Consider the following 21,065-nt stretch of genomic DNA (forward strand, 5'->3'; position numbering starts at 1 on the left):
GCATGATCGGACCATGGGAATGGGGGATAAAATATGGGTTTTCTCATTTTTGACCTTTAAATCACAAAACCTTCCAATTTCTCTCCAGACAATTCTAAAGAGCTGAAAGAACAAATAATTTAGTATATCAAAGTGTTTTTGTACGGTTCAGAAAAAATAAAAAAAATTCAATTTTGAAATTCCACTATTATATCCAGTAGTCAATGGTATTTTGTTGGTATTTCGTTCAGCTGTAGGCCTAATCTCAGCTGATAGATCACAGTGTTTTAATTCAATTGAACTGGGCCGCCTTCAATGCATTGTAGATTGTGAGTGGAGCATATGTGTAAACAAATTTGCCTATCAAGCTTTGAAGGAGCCCAAAAATGTCCACGAATTGGCATTTCGACATCGGTATCTCCATCCCCCGTAGTTTTAATTTAACTACTTTCAAGGCCTAGTAAAATATATTTGAAACATTTGTTGAGCAAAATTTGCTTTATTTAGAGATTAAGCTAGTTTGTTCATCAAACCTATAACAAATCAACTGTGTGAAATATTTAGAAAAATATTTATCGTTTAATAAAGCTGGTTTAATATAATATTATTAGCTAGTTTATATTTATAGTTTAAATGTTTATAGTTTTATTCAGCTACTATAAACTTAAACTAAAACTAGTAGACTATATAATTTTTGTCAATGGCCATACGATCTAAGTTAAATAATTTTAGCACTACTTCCAAAGGGACAAGATAAAAACTTAAAAAATTATCATAATACTTTTTAAACACCTCAATATTTAACATGGAATAGGCTGCAATATGTATAAAACAATAAACAAGTTCTTTTACTAATAAAAAAATCTTTTAAGTTACGTTACAATTAGGAAAGATAAGACCACTCTCCTAACTTTATGATAATCCGTTGTTTTAAGAGCATTCAAGCCTCAATTAATTACATTTTAGATCCATCCTTCATTATTTATAAATTGAGAATTACCGACATTTTACAACTGAAGTTGGACACAAAATGTAATTGACTAAATGTTGTGTGTTATAAAAGTGCAATAGTTAACCTAATTTTGATCAGGTTATGTTTAAAAATCATTTTGTTGCTAAATTACTTTATTTTCCCTCTCTCCAAAAATGTATTTAGGCTACCATGTCAGTCACACATAACCTGATCATTAACCTAAAATTACAATATTAAAACAGTAAAGTAGGCCTACTACATCACATTATTTTCAGCTGTAATTATCAATAAAAATGCCACTACAATAGTTTTTATATCACTAATCGAGTTGAATATCAAAATATTGTAGTAGAATACATTGCTTTTGTTGGCTCCAGTCTGATCGGAAAATACCACCTTTTGTGTCGCTCCAATTAGACCGGAAATGGTGTGAAAATAATGTTCCTTTTGGCGCAATCTATTTTATTTGGCGCCTATTTCTTATAACAAAATTCCTGATTGGCGTAAACCAACCAATCAGGAGACGGCGTCATACTTTGGTAAGGATGCTGAAAACGTGAAAATGGCGGTCATTCTTTATAGAAAATTCCCAACAAATGATCTTTCTATATTTCTGAATTAAAACTCAAACTCGTCCCTCACATGAAACCAGTTGCTAAACCACTGCATTAGCCTTCGATCTATTATTATTTTCACAGTCATACAACAGTTTTACAGCTGAAACCAAACAAATAAAGTAGAATGACGACGTACCTTGACTCATGTGTAGGTTAGCCTATGATATTAATCAAAATTAAGCCTTGACACACGTTAAAAACCAAATATTTATCACTTTTTACACGCAACAAACAGCAGTGTGTAAGTTCAGTTTACACCAACGTTCTAACAACGTTATAAACAGAAAACAAACACTTGTCACTTCAAATTACTGTAATAAAATTGTCACAAGACATTCCTCTCTCAATATACAACAGATTAATTAAACACAAAGTCATAAAACATCTTATAAAACCCGATAACTTCTAGCTGCCAACAGTCTAATCTTTGCTACGCATTACGTAAAGAACCCCTGAAAAGTGCGCGAAACAGAGGGAAATTATCACAGACATTAAAATTAACATAGTTGACAAAGTTATTTGCATCGAGCAGACGGTGTTAACACTTTCACCACTATATTAAAACTGAATAAATGCGATAAAATGTTTAGCGATAAATTGAAACCAGGTGTTATCAGTGTAGGATAAAAGAGCACCTCCAGCCGTTCGATAAAAAGATTCTTTATCTTTTAACCTCTTTTATTTGTGACAGAGGAACCTCTCTCTTTAATCTGTGATTTATAAAAACATTAAACGTTGCCTGTGGACAGTTAACTTCATAGTAGGTGACCAACTTTCAATTTATTTTAAAGGGATAGAAATTTTGAAATTGAATACACCTACTAACAGATTTTTAATTATACCAACGACAGTTTCAGTTTATTATTTAAAACGTCTGGAAGTAGTAATGTTCTTGTAAATTATTGCAATGCCTGTGTAGCTAGAGGAAATTCCTGGTATTCTGGGAACGTGAAGTAGACCTATTTGCGAGTTTGATATATGAATAACAACACATGAAGTTAAAAGTTACTTGGATGAATATTAAAATACAATTTTCTGTTTGATTGAATTAATAGTAAAATAGTATTTCATTCCTCTGGATGAAAAAAGAAAATCTCTTACGGTGCCAAATGTTGATCTTAAATATTTATTATATTCAAGTAAATTAATTTGAAAGTGATTTAGTTTTGAAAATTATTGTGAGTCCAATAATTGAATTCAAGCTCTAAATTTTAGAGTAGGGCCTAGATAGTAACTTACAATATACAAATTTTTACAAAATTCTCGTTACGTATATTTTCATCTCTATCTAAACTATGGTAAAGGTCAAACAACAATCCAATAGAAATAATTAGGTGCTAGCTATTTCTTGAAAAGAATTCTAGCCGTATATTATTTACTAGTTATATTTGGTTGCTGTTTTTATTAATTGCCTTTTAAATGCTGGTTTTATATGAAAGAAGAATTATACAAGTTTCGGCAGTTGATTGTTTATGGTCTTCCGCTTTAATTTAATAAATATCAGGGTGAGATTATGTTTAGGATACTAGATTTGCAATGAAGAGAAATTTAAAATCAAGCTTTTTGAGAGTAGACATTGTACTTCTTAAATACTGGTTTATTTATTTTAATATACATTAATTTGGTGAAGATTTTCACCAATTTATTCAAAAAGATCGGTTCACTTAAATTAAAATATAAATCTCCCGCTCTTTTGTCAACGGTACTGTCATATCGACGTGGGAGGTTCCACAACTCCTAATTCCATAACATATAGTCCCGCTAAATCGAAATCACGTTATTAGGGCCCCGGTCGTGGGTATGAGGCAAAATCTGAAAACTGTCAATACGGGATGTTATTCTTATGAGATCATTAATTTGGCGGTGCTATGGTACACTATATCGCATATTTACGATCTACAATACTAAGAATTGATTCGTTGATAGCAATATTTCGTTAGAAAACTGCTTTTAAAAACATGTCAACCAACCACTTCCTCTTACACAGCAAAATCTTTAACTTACGAAAGTGTTAAATTAAAAAAAAAAAAAAAAATTATGACGCAAATTGCAAAATTAAATTATAAATTACTTGGTCTAGGTAATCCATTTTGTATTAGGACTTAACTCGAAGTCTTACAAATCTAGAAGAAAAGTATTTTTCTTGAGAGCCTAAAGAATGCTTTCTCTTTTACCGCAATAATATTGCTCAGACATCAGCAACAGGGCACCATTACATTACCTATCATTACATTTAAACATAGTTTAATTATTTCCCAAGAAACAATCTCTTGAATAATGAATTGATCTATTTTGGTAGGCCTTATGGTCTAATAAGTTGATGACAGTCATACACCAGCCAACAAAAGCACGGCCACCTTTAACTACAGGCCGCGGTCTGGTAGAATTGGCAACGTCGCAAGTGGTGTTGTCTAGCGCCAGACGTCCCATAAGATAACATGGCAGACAGGTGACACCAGCTCATTATTTCGCGTATTATTCATTAAAATTAAAATTTATGAACATAAATTTATTGAAAGATTAAAAATAAAACATATAGAATTGAAAAAAAAAATATTTAAATAGAAAATCTATTTATGTACTTTTAAAGAGGAGGCAATATTGTCATAGTCCAGTAACCAAGCTATCTTAAATACACAAATACCGTTAGCTGCTGCCAAATTAAACAGCTGTTACAACACCACTTGCGACGTTGCCAGTTCGATAGCCGCGGCCTGTAGTTAAAGGTGGCCGTGACAAAAGAGAGTATATTTAATCTATGATGATGGGCAGATAGAGACAAGAAAACTATGTCTTGAGGCTTCATGGAACAGAACAGGCTGAATCCTTTAGAAAAAAATGCAGTAATCAGCTGACCTGACACGACCTTCTAGTCGAAGGGGGAGGTGCAGATGTCGCGCATGCGCAAAAGCTGTCACTGTTGTTATTTTCAAAGTAGCAGTAGCAGTTTTGAGAACCTATTGCGTTACTTCCCGTTCCCGGTCACTACACCTTGTAACGTTGTAACCGTTAACGGAGTTGCCACGCATACTCACTCAGTTTAAGAGATATTTTGGTTTGTTTGTTTTGTTTCCTTTCACAACCTCGAACTTCGATTTAAAGTTTGCACTAACTTAGACCAAGGATGAGTTATGTTAACTTTGATTAATTTTTAAATATGGAATGTAAAACCTGTAATGAACTATTTTCTTCGGCGTATTCAATAAAAGACACCAAAGAAATGTGCACAGTGGTACTAACAAAAGACTTACCTCGTCCAAGTTGTTATGCCCCGAGAAAGAATGCAATCAACAATTTCTCTGGTGGTACAAAAACCTTAGAAATCATATTCTACAAACTCACAATATCAACATCTCACTTGAAGCTGAAGAGTTTGTTTTTCAAACTGACGAAGGTATGTAGATGTATCTCTTATAGGCCTACCGGTACTTCTAAGCCTAGATTAACTTGTATTTCCAGGACTTAGCACAGTGTTGGGACATCGAAACATCAGTAACGTCGATATTAGTATCGATCGCCCTTTAAACATCGATGTCAAAAGAATATCAAAGTCAAAATATCGATAGATATTGGAGAAAAACATCGAGATTTAGTAAAACAATAAAATGATGGTAAAAAAAAAATATCTGAGTTAATATACTAATTTATGGGCTACTAAAAAAAATATTGGAGTGAAATATTGATAGTAGCAATATCGGAGTAAAATCTCGATACTAAAAATAAATATGTATACTAAGCTAAAAAGGGTGTAAAAGTGTATACCAACATATCCTATAGTAATATAGGCATAAACGAAAATAATAATAAAATCCACCACTAAATGGTTTGCAATATAATTCTAGCCTAGCCCTAGAAAGAGACCTATGCTTCACGGCTTTAGTCACACAGTGCCAGTAGTGGTTTGGGGAACTTTACTTTTAACCCCTAACCCTGCAAAGTGCAAACAGCTATAACGGTTACACGGTGGCCGTGGAACGGAACCAAAAGTTTACTACTGCTAAACTGTGCAAATAACAGTGACAGCATAGCAGTGCTTGTGCGCATGCGCGACATCTGCACCTCCCCCTTCGACTAGAAGGTCGTGACCTGACATTTTCTGCTATTCTGCTATCTCTCCCGTAAGACCAAGACGGTGTCATTCTGTCAGATTTCCACTTAAATTGTCAATCGGTTTAATTTCTTTCTGTCCCTAGTTGCCCTGCTTTGCTTTTGCTTTTTTATTTCGGTGCAATCTTTTCAGGTTGCAAAGTGGTTTGGTTTGCTCTACTCACTCTGCAACTCTCTCCTCTCATGTGATTTCTTCAGTTTATCTGAAAATTGAGGTTATACCAAAAGGAGAATGTAATCAACATCAGGAACTGCAACTGCTCGGGTCACGAAAGTTGTGAGAAACATACTCTGAGTAAACAAACAGTGTTGTTTATTTATATTTACTTTGATAGCGATAAGCTTTATCATTTAAACTTGTTTCCTAACATAAACATCCGTAGCAATGATGAAATATCAAGATTTACATATGACAGGAAATAATTATGTATTTCTGGACATTTCAATTGATGACATAAAATGTAAGTGATAACCTATTACTAATAATAAATGCATGCAATGAATTAGTTTGTAAGTTATGGGTATTTTGTGTATCTTAATAGCATCAGGAAAGGGTACAGTCTCTTAACTGGGCTACGCTAATATCGATTGAAACTATCGATTCGATTAGTAAACCTTCATGCGATTTTTTCACCATCAGCAAGTTTGGTTGGTTAGGTTAGGTTATGATAGTTTAATTTTATAATAGATATATTTAAAAATATCGATTATTAATCAATATTTCCAATTCGATAGTTTCAATCGATATTAGCATAGCCCAGTTAAGAAACTGTACCCTCAGGAAAATCCTTAGGCCTATTTGTGGACCATAGTTAAAAGCAAATGCTAGTTTATACAGAACAGTTTGTGTGGTGCCGATATAAATTATTTTATAAAATTGTACATAGTAGGAAGTTAGCAAAAGAAATACTACTACACACAAAACTTTATTGGGTTTTGACTGATTTCCCTTAAAAGTGTCTCTTCTGGCTTGAACTTCAATTAAAAACGTGACTGGCGTAGTAAAATGATGAATTTATACCTAGATGTTAACTCACTTTTTAACCAGGTTATTAGGTCTGCTCAGTGATATTGTTGTGCAGCATAAAGGTTAAACCCCAAAAGTGTTTTATAACTTAGGCCTATAGGAGATAGATATTATTGTTCAACTTCACAAACATTCTAAAACATTAAGTTATCTTATTCATAAGTCATAAGTTCTTTATTCCAAAATAACAAAAAACACATTGTATTGGAAAAGTCATAAAAATAAACAATAGTAAAAACTGAAAAAAATTCTTATCAAGGTAGGCTAAATAATGTACAAAGACTAACATTTGATTCTTGTTTAATCTTTAGTCTAACAGGAATGACTGACTACATGTCAGCTGAGAAATCGCGGACGCTGTAGCAAGCCTTTTCAACTAATATGCTTTTCAGTTGTTTTCTGAATTTAAGTAAATCAGTCTCTAGCTTCAGCTGTTGGGGAAGTTGGTTAAACAGTTAAATGCCATTATACATAAGATGTTTTTTTAAAAAATGAGGTTGAATGGACAGGGATTTTCAGGTTGTGAGATGTGCGTAAGGAGTATGTACTGCAGTTAGTGCTGGTGTTAAATATTGACTGGTGTTTTTTTACAAAGGAAAGGGTTTCAAGGATGTATAGTGAGGGAAGAGTCAAAATAGCAGCTGACCTAAATGATTCCTTACAAGATCGTCTTTTGAAAAGTGAAAATATGACACGAATGGCTTTTTTTTGCATTTTAAAAAGGAAGGAGGTTCGTTTATTTTCAGATCCCCAAACAGGTAGAGCATAAACTAGATAAGGGAATATTAAGCCATAGTACACAGAAAGAAGAACTTCCGTCGAGTCTGTTGTGGCCAATGTTCGAAGTACAAAGATGCCTGTGCTTGCACGTTTTATTACGTAATCAACATGAGTTTTGAAATTTAAACATTCATCTAAATGAATGCCTAAGAATTTTACAGACTGTACGGGATGTATAATGGTTTCATCGAGAAGAAGAGACAGATTCGGATCTTTGTTGGACCTGTTTGAGATTCGAAAGTTGATTAGCTGGGTCTTCGCAGTGTTAGTTTTTAGAAGGTTATCATCAAACCACTGAAGCAAGGTATTCGCCTCGAGGAATGCCATTTGCTCGAGTGACTCTAGGGAAGGACTGGATAGTGTCAGGGAGGTATCATCTGCAAAAAGGCACAGTTTACCTTGAGCTACACATGAGGGGAGGTCATTTATGAAGAGCAGGAATAGCACAGGGCCAAGAACGGATCCCTGGGGCACACCTCTCGTTACAGGGGTTTCTGAAGACTTAAATCTGCTTTGATAACCGGTGTGATCTATGGATTGTATTTCAACACATTGTTTCCTGCCTTTTAAAAATGACGAAAACCACTCAGAAGCAATTCCTCGGACTCCCATATCATTCAATTTGGCTAGTAAGAGGTCATGGTCGACCATGTCGAAAGCCTTACTCAAATCGAAGAAAATACCCATTGCGTGTTTCTTTGTGTCTAGGCCCTGCACTACTTGGTTCAGTAAAGAAAATATTGCACTCGTGGTACTTTTACTTTTGACAAATCCATGCTGATCTTTAAAAATTATATTGTTCTTTTTGGCAAAAGCCCAAAGCCTCTCCAAAACAGCCTTTTCATATATCTTAGATAAACTTGAGAGCATAGATATGGGCCTATAATTGTCACATTTCGTGTGCTCTCCCCTTTTGTGGATTGGCCTTATAACAGCAAGTTTTAGCGCGTTGGGGAATCGTCCATGAAGAAATGAGTGATTTACAAGATTTGTTAGTGGACTCACAATGAAATCTGAAAATTCTCTTAGTATCATTGGGGGTATTTCATCAGCTCCTGAGCTTATCTTATTCTTTAATTGATTAATTATTTGTTTTATTTCTGGTTCTATTGTTGGGAATAGGAAAAATGAGTTATGTTTAATGTTTTGTCTAGAAGTGGTGTTGCATGTAGCTCTGTAATCGTAATGTTTTGTTACATCTGAAAAGAACGTATTAAATACTTCGGATACTAAGGAAGGGTCGTAAATAGTTTTTCCTCCCTCAACTTCAAGACAAACCTTATCCATCTTTCTATTCTTTGGGGCCTTATTATGATTAATCAAACTCCAAATCGCCTTTGATCTGTTATCTGCACTGTCAATTCTTTTAGATATAACAATGGATTTGGCGCTTCTTATCATTGTGCGATATTTTGATTTAAGATGGAGAAAATGGCGTCTCAAAGTATGAGAAGAATCAAGGTCCTTTGTTTCTTTGTACCAGAATAGCAGCTCGTCCTTCATTGCAAGTAGATCCTTACTTGCATGGAATTTAAAAACGTTTCTTTGCTTTGCACGGATGATTTTTTTGGGAAAAGCAATGTCAAACAAATACTTAAACTGATCATAGAACGCTTCAAATTTTTTGTCGACATCATCAGTCTCCATCATGTCCGTCCAAGTTTCTCGGCTTAGAAGGCATTTGAAAACCCCTTTGTTAGAGTCGTTAAATACTCTGGCGAATCGTGTTATTTTTGGGGGGCGGTCAGATGAGATATGTGATGGCATAATAACAGCCTGAGCGTGGTGATCAGACAAAGCCGAAACAATAACAGAGCTCTCGAATGATGAACAATCTGTAATTATATGATCTATTAAAGTTTTGGAGCCTAAAACTTCTCTAGTAAAATTTTTAACTATGTTTTTGAGGCCATAAGATGATAATAAAGCCAAATACTTAGTTGTTTGAAGAGTGTTGTCTGATAAGTCAATGTTAAAGTCCCCCATGAGTATAATATTTAAATGCTTTCCTTTTAAATCATCCAATAATTCAGACACTTTATCAATAAATATATCAACTTGGTTACATGGAGGACGGTAGACTGCTACTATTAAGTTTTTAACTGTAGGGCTGATTGAAAGCGATATGGCTGCTAACTCACAAACTCCCTCTATGCAGTATTTCGTACAGTCTAGAGGTTTGCACTTCAATAATGTTTTGCTCCATATACCAACTCCTCCATGCTTCATATGCATACGACAGAAAGATGATTTATATTCATAACCATCAATTTTTAGGTTTTCTATTTGCATAGTTTTTAAGTTGTGTTCAGTTAGACATAATACATCAGGGTTTTCTTCATTTAGAAATATTTCCAGCTCATCTTTTTTACATAACAAACCCCTTATGTTCTGATGAATGGCTTTAAGGGACGGTGCACCCTGGCCTACAGTATACCTTTGAGGAACTGCCTCCAAGGAACACCCGTTGGCTTCTGTGCTTCCCCTAAAAAATGACTGTTATGTATGGTACGGGTGAAAGGTTTTCTTTTGTGGGTAATAGGAATTGGAGTAGGTTTTGTGCTGAAAGTAGATTTATATTTTGCATGTGATGTGGAGTTTTAATTCAACGTATAAAAGGTTAAAAGTTTATATTCAAAACGTTTAAAAGGTAGCTACATCAAGTATTGTGTATAACTTAAACTTCAGCATGAAATTTAAAAAAAGCTTTGCTGCTATAGATTCAAAGTCGTTTAGTTTTTACATTTAACTTTATGCAACTAATATTGCTACATTGTATTGCCAGAACGTTTGCAGCATTCAGGTTGATTGCAATTTTTAAACATACTGGTAGCAGCAAATTGTATTTTCCTGACAGGATGGCTAATTAACTTACTATTGTATGTACAATTGATTCTAAAGTTTTGTTAAGAATGTAATAATGAAAGGATTAGAACTTTATCTTCTTAAGCGTTAGATGCTATTGCCATCGTCAAGAAGAATGTGGTCTGACTAGGTGGCCAAAACCATTGGTTTCTACTGTGTGGGTTAATATCACAGTTGCCTAATTTTAAGCTGTACTGTTTTGGTTATGGTTAACTACTTTGATAACAAAGTACGTTTACATCTTAAATTTATAAACATGCATTACGTTTTGCAGGTGGGAGGGTTGTGATAGAGCTGTTTAAAGACCATGTTCCAAAAACGGCTGAGAATTTCCGAGCTCTTTGCACCGGAGAGAGAGGCGTTGGGGGATTGAAACTTCCACTCCATTATAAAAATTCTATATTTCACAAAGGTAAGTTAAATTTCTTTAAACTTCTTAGTTTGTATCCTCAATGTAGAATTTTTGTTTTCATCATAACTTTTAGTATTTATTAGTATTAGTATTTTTCTCTTCCTACAACCAAAACTTCCTGACTGAATTGGCACGTTTGGTGAGTACCTGTATAAATTTAAATATTATAGTATTTAATATATATATGTATGTATTGGGGTAGCGAGCTGGTTTAGTGGTTAGAGTGTGAGGTTCCAGATTCAAATCAATCCCACCAAATCACCAATGGATTATATCTAAGTGATAATGCTGCAACCCCTAGGTCTAGCCTGAAGTAATGTGAAAAACAATTCCAGGCTCGTGTCTAACATCTTAGGACAAAAAAAATACTTAGGTACTTTGGTATTATACGGAGGCCACTGTTATAAAGCACGCTGTGGTGGTTATGTTATGTTGGGTCATCATAAATAGAAAGTATGACTCATATGGTATTGTTCGATTCTTAACGAAACGAGGAAAGTCCTACAAACATATTTGATAACCCAAACTAACATAACTGCCGCAGCGCGCTGTAAATTAAGTGGCCTCTGTATAATACCAAAGTACCATATTATAATATCCGCACTATATTACGAACATAAGCCTAATACATTGAATTAATGTATTTTCCAAAATATATTTTATACTGTACTTATACAATATTTTACAATAATATAGATTTCGAGCAGTCATCATCAGTCCCAATAGAAGAGTATTTTTACCAACTTCTTCTATACTTAGGCCTACTCTCTTATAAACATTTTAGTGTGAGTGTAGGCCCTAAATGGATAAAGTAGTGATGGTAGAAATATATTATTATACCTGTATCTGTACAAAAAAAAAAACTAGAAGCAACTGGTAAGTCAATTTCCATTAACAGCTGTTCCTGAGTGCATCGTTCAAGGCGGAGACATCACAAACTTTGATGGAACCGGAGGCGAGAGTATCTACGGTCCATATTTTGAAGACGAAAGCTTGGAACTGTTGGTAAGCTTTCATCTTTTTCTTCTCTACATTTTAACCTCCAGCTTACAAGTATTTAGGCATAACAGTTAATCTGATAATCCTTATTATTTTATTATTAGGGAGCAAGCTGGTCTACAGTAGTCTTCCATTTTCTTAAATAAATGTCTATTCTCCTAATCAGTCTGATACTACTTTGTTATATTTTCCTTATCTTTCAGTTCATTGTACAGCTATGTTTCATTTAGGCCAAGAACAACCTTATTCACCAAAGTTCATTTGGCATATTGAGCGACAATTAAATCACAATCAGATAAAAAACTGTATGTTTGACATTGGTCCTGTGGAGATAAGGATGTTTCGGATTGCAACCAAATACCCTCCATTTTTTACAAGAGGTCTTACTTGTAAGATAATTTTTATTCCTCTAATGCAGTTTTTGTGTGTTTTCGCAGCACTCGGAAGCCGGTCTACTCAGTATGGCCAACTGCGGAATGCCAAACACTAACAACTCTCAGTTTTGTGTGACGCTGGGAGAGTTGCCGTACCTGGATAGTAACTACGTCGTGTTCGGCCGAATCGTCAAGGGGTTCGGCATCATCAATGATATCTCGTACCAACAACTCGGTGCTGACGACAGACCTGTTCCCGTGAGTGAAACTCTTCCGTTGTACGTTGTACGTGTTAAGTAGAGCCTAACAATTTGAGGGATTATCGCAGATATTTTTCTACACAATTGAAAATAATTGTTCAATGATGTTTCAGGATTTAAAATTTGATTCTGTCGTCCGTCGTACTTAACACAGAAGGAGATTAGTAGGCTATAGACAAACTTAGCCAAAGTTGGAAAATTACAAAAAAACCACATAGATTCAGTAAAACCAATCCTTGTATTATCGTTTTATTTTAAAGAAAAAATATATTCACAAGTCTTTGTTTGTGGCAATCATAAGTTAATATTAATTGAGGAGCTATTCCTTAATCACCAATCCAGTGACACATACTTTGGTACATAGCCTACTGTATTTTAAGTTGAATAGGCTATGAATGAAGGGTGAGTGTAGAATGGAGTGTGACGATCTGTTTAGGTTTCTTATTGACTAAGCAGAAAGCAGCTAAGTCTGCAAGAACAGCTGGTACAGTTTGGAACCATCAAAACGCTTCTGACTTTTCTCACAATCAAACAAGCAAAATTTTCATTGCTTTGTTTTTTACAGATATTTACTTTCCAAAAGTCTATTCACGGCACCCATTCAATTATAAAAACCTTATAGGCCTAACCATTAATAAACTGTAAATTTTACAGTTAAACCTTTAACACATTTTATGATCTAAACTGATTCTCAATTCCTGACAACTTTTAATACAATAATCGATTCTTGAATTCTGAATTTACATATCAGCACATTTATTGTCTATGTAGACATGCAAGATATGGGACTGCGGAGAGCTCGCGCCAGGCGAGGACTGGTGTTATTGCGCCAGTGACTTTACAGATGTTTACCCTCCGATCCCGTCAGATTGGGAAGTTGACCATTCTGCACTTCAGGTAAGTTGCACCAGGTCAAACTAAGATTGCGTATTTATATCTGACAGGTGAAAATTGTTCTCACAGTTATATACTAGATGAGTTCTGAAAACCCTTTTAAATGTACGAAGAACATCCACTTACCCTGTGTTTTTTTTTTTTTATTGTCTTTTCAAGTATTTTTATCTTACCATTTTTTTCATAGGTCCAAGACATACTGCTAGTGATGAAAAACATTAAAGACGCGGGTAACCAGTTCTTCAAGATTGGAGACTACACTTACGCTCATCAAAAGTACAAAAAGGCTCTGAAATATCTGCAGTGGTAAGTTAGCTAATTTATAAGCAGGAGATTTTTTACAAACGTAAAGTCTTATTGATTTATAATAGTTACATAATGACTGGGATGGCTCTATTTCGTTGCCTTCATTATGTGAAGTGATGGCTCGGTCGGTAGTGCCACGGTCTTTTTCAAAGCAGCAAAGTTTTGGGTTTGGATTTGGCACCTGCCACTATTTTTTGTTTGTACACTTCACCCTTGTACTGTACCTGCTCACCCCTTGCTTTGTCGGATACTTTCCATGGACAAGCCCGAGGACTATGTGGACGTAGACATAAGCAAATGCAAAGTTAAATACCCCCGCCGCAGCAAACCTGCCGAATAAGCGAATTTCCATTTCTCTGAATGATTTTCAATTGAATCTATTTAGGTTTAACGAGTAGGCTACCTAGGTTTGCTGCCACAAGGAAACTAAAACTAATGAAGTGTGTTTTAGTAAAATATTAATAGCTTAGTATAAAATAAATAAATTTTCCCAGTTTTATCAAAATATATCCATAAACAAACAAACTACAACATTTTCAATATTCTCCATAAGAATAACATGGGAATTTTTAATTTACAATTTTTTGAATTTTCTCCGTTACCAATAACCATACAAAAACACTTTGATATACTAAATTATTTGTTTTTTTAAGCTCTTTAATATGGTCTAGAGATAAATTGGGAAATTTTGTGTTTTGGGGGTCAAAAATGAGAAAAACCAATTTTTACCCCATAAAACCCACCGGGAAACCCCGTTCCCATGGTCCGATCATGCTGATTCGCGAACTCATTCAAGTTTATGTCGCCTTATACCTTTAAACCAAATTTCATCAAAATCGGACAAAAATTACTCAAGTTATTGCGTTCACGGACATATATATATATAAATCTATATATATATACATATATAAAAATTTGAACTAATGGTGTTTTTGGCCTCTGGGGACATCAAAATGAAAAAGTAAATCGGTCCCGGGCCTAGGTTTTACCATGCCACCTACGGTAATAGCTACTTCCCTATAGGGAAATTCGCTAAAAAGCCGCCCTTTTGAGGTTGTTTAAAAAAATCTAGGAAAGTTATACCAAATATTTATTACCTTTAAGGACTGCTCAACTAACACGGAAAATACAAAAGGCCTATTAATCTAAATTTGCTGATAAAACTGGTGTGTACTATTGACTTAAGGATACTTCAGGAGATCATCTAAATCGACCAGCTGTCATCAGTTTTTTACTAAAAAAGAGTTACAGAATGTGCTACAGTCTAAATTATATTTTCTGCCTAGGTTCTTGTTACCGATATAGTTTAACTATGAAAAGTGCTATAGCTTCCAATAAGTTGTCGTCAGTTTGACTTGTTTAAAACGCTGGCGTTGGATATCAATCATTGATTTCAGCATAATTCTTCAGTAGCTCAATTAACTACGTCCATTTTGATTAAACTGGTGACGAATTTAACATGTGGATGTCTAGTGCTGTCAATAGTCTATACCTAGATTTACCAGTGTTAAATATTTTAATTAATGCCACTGCCTCCTTAGGTTTGAATCGATGGACCACAACAAGAACTTGCCAGAGGACCAGGCGGAGGCCGTGTGGGAAGCGATGGTTCAGTGTCGTCTCAACGCCGCGTTGGCTTGCAATAAGCTCACTCTCTACAAGGAAGCTGTCTATCACTGCAACATGGTAGGCTCACAACTCACTCTGTGCTAGAGGTAGCGAGGTAGATGTTGGCAACGTGGCAGTGTCGCTAGCGCTCCCTCCTGGCAGGGAAATATCGTACAAAATCGGTTAAAGACCAGGCAGCCAGCGCCAACAACAATCAACAAACACGTTGATATAAACAAAGTTTGCAGCAGTGACGATTTTAGTATTAACAACTGCATAAAAATTATAACAAATAAAATTTTGAAATTAGAGAATTGCTTTCAAAATAATCCTATGAGTAAGCCATGAATTTAGAACGATTAGTCAAGTAGTGTTTTTACAATTAATTTGGAAAGCAGTGTTAGTGAGGTACTTAAAAACCTGTACTTGTTAAGGTCTTTCGCTTATATTAATTTCTCTTCTTAACAGAAAAAAAAATGATTGCTAACATGTAAAAAGTATTGAAACTAACTTCAATTTATTTTTTATATGTTGAATATTACGAGAATCTACAAATAATCACTAACCAGAAAACTAAAAAAAAGTTATTTTTAACAAAAACCTGAATGTATGTTGTTTAATCAAATTCAACTTTAACACTAACAAATCATCTGTTAATAAACAATAATAAATATTAAACTCAGACTGTTGGAAACATGATTAGAGATATTACTAAATCTCATTAACTCAAGAGCTTAAAGTTTTTTCCTTGACATTAGCTTCATACTAATGCTAGTAATAATTTCCTAACGCAAGTTTGAAAAAGGCATTTTAAAATAGTGGGGTTTCGTATGGTAAAACCATAGATAAAACATACTCCCTTAGTAGATTTGTCATCATTATGGAACAGTTGAAGCCAATTTTATTGTTAGTTCTGTGCGTCCAACTGTAGAGGTTGTGTTTTGTTTACAATTTGTTTCTGTTTATTTCAGTAATTTAAAACCTCATTAAACCAAATAAAACTATATAATCATAAACAAAAACTGTTCTCCTAGTTATATAGCCAAATAATAAAGCACAAATCATAAAAATAACCCTAAAATAATAGAAACATAATTTCGTCCACCCCAGTGATCAGTGTGGACATACATGAACTAGACACGAAAAACAAGCCTCAAAATTTACAATGGGATGAGGAGTCTACTTGTGTTGCTATGGTAAGACTCTGCTGTATTAGACAACATTAACAATATTTTAACCCAACCTTGTCCTATTTATGTATATTTATATTTGAAAACAAATACCGTGCTTCTAGTTTACAAATCTGTACAATAATTTTATAAATAAAATATTGACAAAAGGTCGTCGTCTGCAGGTGAGGATCCAATGATGCTGGCGACATTTCCTTTTTGTATGGCCATGGCAATTCGTTGAACTAGGTAGCTCCTCGCTTTAGTTAGAGTCACCTGTTTTTTCAATGAGCTTTTTCAGCCTATTTCATTTACCCAGTTCTTGCCTTCTTTGCACCATGGCCCAGCAGTTTCCACACCCAGGACGATTAACTTATATCCTTTTGACTTAATGTCTGAGTATTTTGTATGTTTTCTCTGGGTGGCCATTTCAGCTGTTGATTATAGTCGTCACTGATCCGCGATTCACGATTAATAGTGATATCACGGACGATTCCGGTGGTGAATTAAATTCAGAAATGACAAAATGCTAGATAAATTTTAACAGAAGAAAAATGAGCTTGTGTTCAATGCAAAACAAAACAACAAACTAAACTTTATTTACATTCCAAACAATTCAACATATGGCTATATATTTAAATACCAAGGCAAAACAGTCTTTTAAAAATAAATAAAAACCAGTCCTTCAGCAAAGGTTAATTTAATTAACCCAACCTTGTCCTTGTGTTTTACGTTTGCTTGTTAGATTCCAGACATTGAGACTAACGTGAAGGCGTTGTTTCGCCGCGCCGTCGCCAAGGAGGGTCTGAACGACCATCAGGACGCACTAGCAGACCTTCATATGGCCCTTGGACTAACTCCTAATGACGGAGCGATCCTTGCGGAAATCAGCCGAATACAACGCTTCCTCAGTGACTACGAGCAGTCAGAGCGACTCAGGTGTGCTCGTATGTTCAGAACGTGAATGCCTTCCGCTGCCACGAGGCGCTGTCTGTGATATACGGTAGATGTAAGGTTGGAGCACATTAAGTATCTTGGGAAAAGCCGAGTTTATTGTTGAGGGTATTTTCCATTTCATTAGAAATGAAGACAGGATTCACTTGTTTTGGACCTTTTCCGTTAATTCACTGCTACTACATCCAACCTAACCTGACCGCTACCTCAGGTAGCTGCTATCCCCCTTTATTCTGAAATTCACTAGCATAACCTAAAATAACCATAATTTAAAACAAGATTTGTTCATAATTATAACCTGAAAAAACTTATTGTTGAATAAACGGAAAATGTTCCATGTTTTCACTTTAATTTTTAAAAGCTCAGTTGTCGTGAAATTTTTTTTAGATGAAAATTTGTTTCAAATATATTACAATATATTTTTTTCCAAATTATTTGACAAGGGACATTGAATCCGTTTATTGGTGACCCTACAAATGTGCATAAAAATATAACAACTATTTGTACCATGAGATAAATTTTGATATTTCCACTGGTTGGAGTCCTGAGTTGAAATTTTATCCTTTGAGTGAATTTCTGTGCGAGAAATTACTTTCAGTTATATTGCCCTCATGAAAAAAGCTAGCAGCTTTTTATTAAGCTTACTATTGTCAACACTAAAATTGTTTTAACCAATTGTACAATGAAAATTGCTGTGAGATAGCTTAAATTGACGAAAGCATTCTTAGAAGTGAAGATTGTTGACTTGATTCCAAGGTTTTTATAACGTGTTTCAACCTGCGTGTGCCCTCGGCCAATCCATATGTAAATGCTCACTAATGTTATACGTAATTAGCATTATTAACACAAAAATGTTCACCTAAAGATAAGCTAGGTGTAAGTATTATGCGTGTTGTATGTTTTATAGATTTATGTAAAAGCTTTTATTGACTCTGTACAGTAAACAAGTAGCTACAAATTTGTTTCTGATAAAATGTTTAGTGGGGACAGCAGGTTAACGAATTGGAAAGAGTCCAAACTGGCACAAGAAACCTAAAAATTTACACTATAGGGCTACACAAAACATTAGAATATTTCACTGTCACTGACAGCATTTTCGACTAAGCAAGAAAGGCCAGGAAGTTTTTCAAACAGTCTGTTTCATATAATATTACATTTTTCTTAAGGAGTAAAATTGTTGAGATTAAAATAATGATTAAGTGAAATACTAGATAACCCTTAAATAAATGTTCAACTACTTGAAACTGTGGCCTAAATGTGTATTCTGTTTTGACATTCCATTAATTTATTTTAATCTTCATGCAAATTGAATTTGTTACTTTGTTTTTTGTTTCATAATTTAATTGAAAGTTTAGGCAGTTGACTATACATTTATTACCTATTTAAAGTACAATGTACAGTGTATTGAATTTGTATATACAAATAATTTATGGAGTTTTCGTAATTTTTTATTATTTATTCTGTATATTTTTTACTAGTTATTTCCCCTAAACACTTAAACCTTTTTAAGCAAAGATTTGCAGCAAAATATCTGAATGTTATTCAAAATATATTCTACAGTATAAGTTAACAAACAATTAATATTTTATAATGATTTAACCTTAATAAAAAATAAGTAGATCAATTACTGCTCTATTTTCAGAAAAATATTCAAATGCTACAATTCTTGAGAATTAGTATTTGTATGGTAAGTTCCCTTAACTTAGAATGGTGTTAAATCATTGTTTAGGAAAGGCAGGAAGGAATATAATATGTAGCTGTTCACTCTCAGATAAGGGAAATATATAATAAACTTTATATTGACTGAATTAGGTATAGGCCTACCACAAAAAAAAAAATCCCTTATTTAATTTTTTATTCTCAACCCCTTTTTTCCTGTAGAGAATAGGCGATTGTAAGAACCTATTTTATCAATGATCTGATCAAATTATGTGTAGAATTAAAGCTAATTTGTAAGCTAATTAGGCTAATGTAAGCTAATTAAAGCTAATTAAGTGTAAGACCACTGTGTGATAAAAATTTAGAAATAGCTTTGATTATATTTTTGTACTTTAATATGCTAAACAATTACTGAAATAAGATTATTGGGTGGAGATAATACTAGTAAATTAATTTAGAACTAGTTAAAGTTTATTCTAGCTAATTTGTTACATTGTGAATACAGTAGACTCATTATACCGTACAAGAGGTTAAGTTACCTTTTTTTCTGTCTAAGAAATTCTAAAGTTCTCTGTCTGGCGACCGGTGTCGACTTCCGAGGCGTCATTATTAAGCTGGACGTAAAATTTATCACTCAGAGTATGTCATTAGTCTTAAAAACATGTAAGACATAAACACGAACACAAACAATTTTTTGATTGAAAATCATATACAGTATGGTTGGCGGAAAACGAAGGCAGTGAGAATTTACGCGTGGATGAATATGATGAAGTTTTGTCACTGTACAATTTGCATTACATTACTTCTTAGTGATCTAACCCATGTTGTTGGGGTGTGAGCTTTAGTGGTAGAGTGCAGGACTTCGGTCTCCGAGGTTTCGGGTTTGATCGCTAATAGATTTAATCAAGTTATAATACTGTGACCCTCTAGATTTAGCCTGAAGTAATGTGAAAACTGTTGAGACTAGCGTCCTAGGATCGGCACAGCACGGCAGAAACAGTCATGTGCCACAGCCACGTTGTTGAAAGCTATATACTTCACATTTTTTCAAGGGAACATTTCAAACCCTGAACATATTGCGCACATTGACGTTTTCTAATGACCAACGCTTATTGTGAACCATTACAAATTAGTACGGATTTTTTGAGTCTACTGTAAACACAATACAAATAGACGTGTTTTAAGAAAAATGTATATAAACATCTTTACAACAAAGATAATTTGTAATAGAGGTAAAAAAGACTGTGAATTAGTTTAATATCGAGTTATGTAGGAAAAATATACTTTTAAAAATAAGTGATTAGTGAAATATGAAATATTAAGAAGATTGAATGAATTAGAGCCATGTTCTGTTAACTAGCAAATTGTTCGGTTACAAGTAGATGGGTCCAGGTTTTATAATAGTGCATGGTTTTTGTTAAGTTGAATTAAATACAAAAGCATGGTCTATCCATATTTCCCTAAGAATCGGTCCGTTATGTCTAAACATAAAACACCTTGTATAAAACATTAGTATGTCCTTAAACCATAGGTAGATACGTACTCCATTTAAGATTTAAAAAATTTCATTTCTCATAACTAAAAAATTTAACCAAATTAATTTATCTTTTTTACTAAGTGTATAGGTATAGTTTTTATTTAGTAATTTAACTGTTACTAACTGCTCTATAATGTGTAATATTTGTATCCGATATGTTACTAATTGACGGTGTTGTTATTTATGAGAAATATATCTGTTATCGGTGGTAGAGTTTATGTTTATGTTTGTTCGTGTTGATGCTCAAAAAACATTGTAACTCTCATGTATTAGTGTTTAGTATAAGATATGTTTTGTGATTGTTATGTATATATTTGACAATTGGTTTGAATAAATCTGTTTCGCTTTTACAATCTTGTCGATGATTTATAAACAAATTTATGACAAATACGAGACTAAAAAATTGTATTGAATTAGTTATTTGACTCATCAACTTTGTATAAGACCTCTGTAAAATGTATTTTTAGCGAATTTCCCATATAGGGAATAAGCTATGACCCTAGGTCTCATGGTAAGACCTAGGCCTGGCGCAGATTTAGTTTCTC

At 34.0% G+C, this 21,065-nt stretch overlaps 1 protein-coding gene across 1 annotated transcript; it reads left to right on the forward strand.

Moving 5' to 3' along the window:
* Positions 1–5,715: 5,715 nt before the first annotated feature.
* Positions 5,716–20,873, forward strand: LOC128986052 (peptidyl-prolyl cis-trans isomerase D). Its single transcript, XM_054406145.1, has 8 exons — positions 5,716–6,137; positions 10,623–10,760; positions 11,659–11,765; positions 12,197–12,391; positions 13,165–13,290; positions 13,475–13,593; positions 15,135–15,279; positions 17,116–20,873. The coding sequence occupies exons 1-8, from the start codon at positions 6,062–6,064 to the stop codon at positions 17,332–17,334; spliced, it is 1,125 nt and encodes a 374-aa protein (XP_054262120.1). The 5' UTR covers positions 5,716–6,061; the 3' UTR covers positions 17,335–20,873.
* Positions 20,874–21,065: the final 192 nt, after the last annotated feature.

The sequence above is a fragment of the Macrosteles quadrilineatus genome, unplaced genomic scaffold, assembly GCF_028750875.1.
Source record: "Macrosteles quadrilineatus isolate MER2022 unplaced genomic scaffold, UCM_ALF_1.0 Scaffold_2__2_contigs__length_208266976, whole genome shotgun sequence".
NCBI classification, from domain to species: domain Eukaryota; kingdom Metazoa; phylum Arthropoda; class Insecta; order Hemiptera; family Cicadellidae; genus Macrosteles; species Macrosteles quadrilineatus.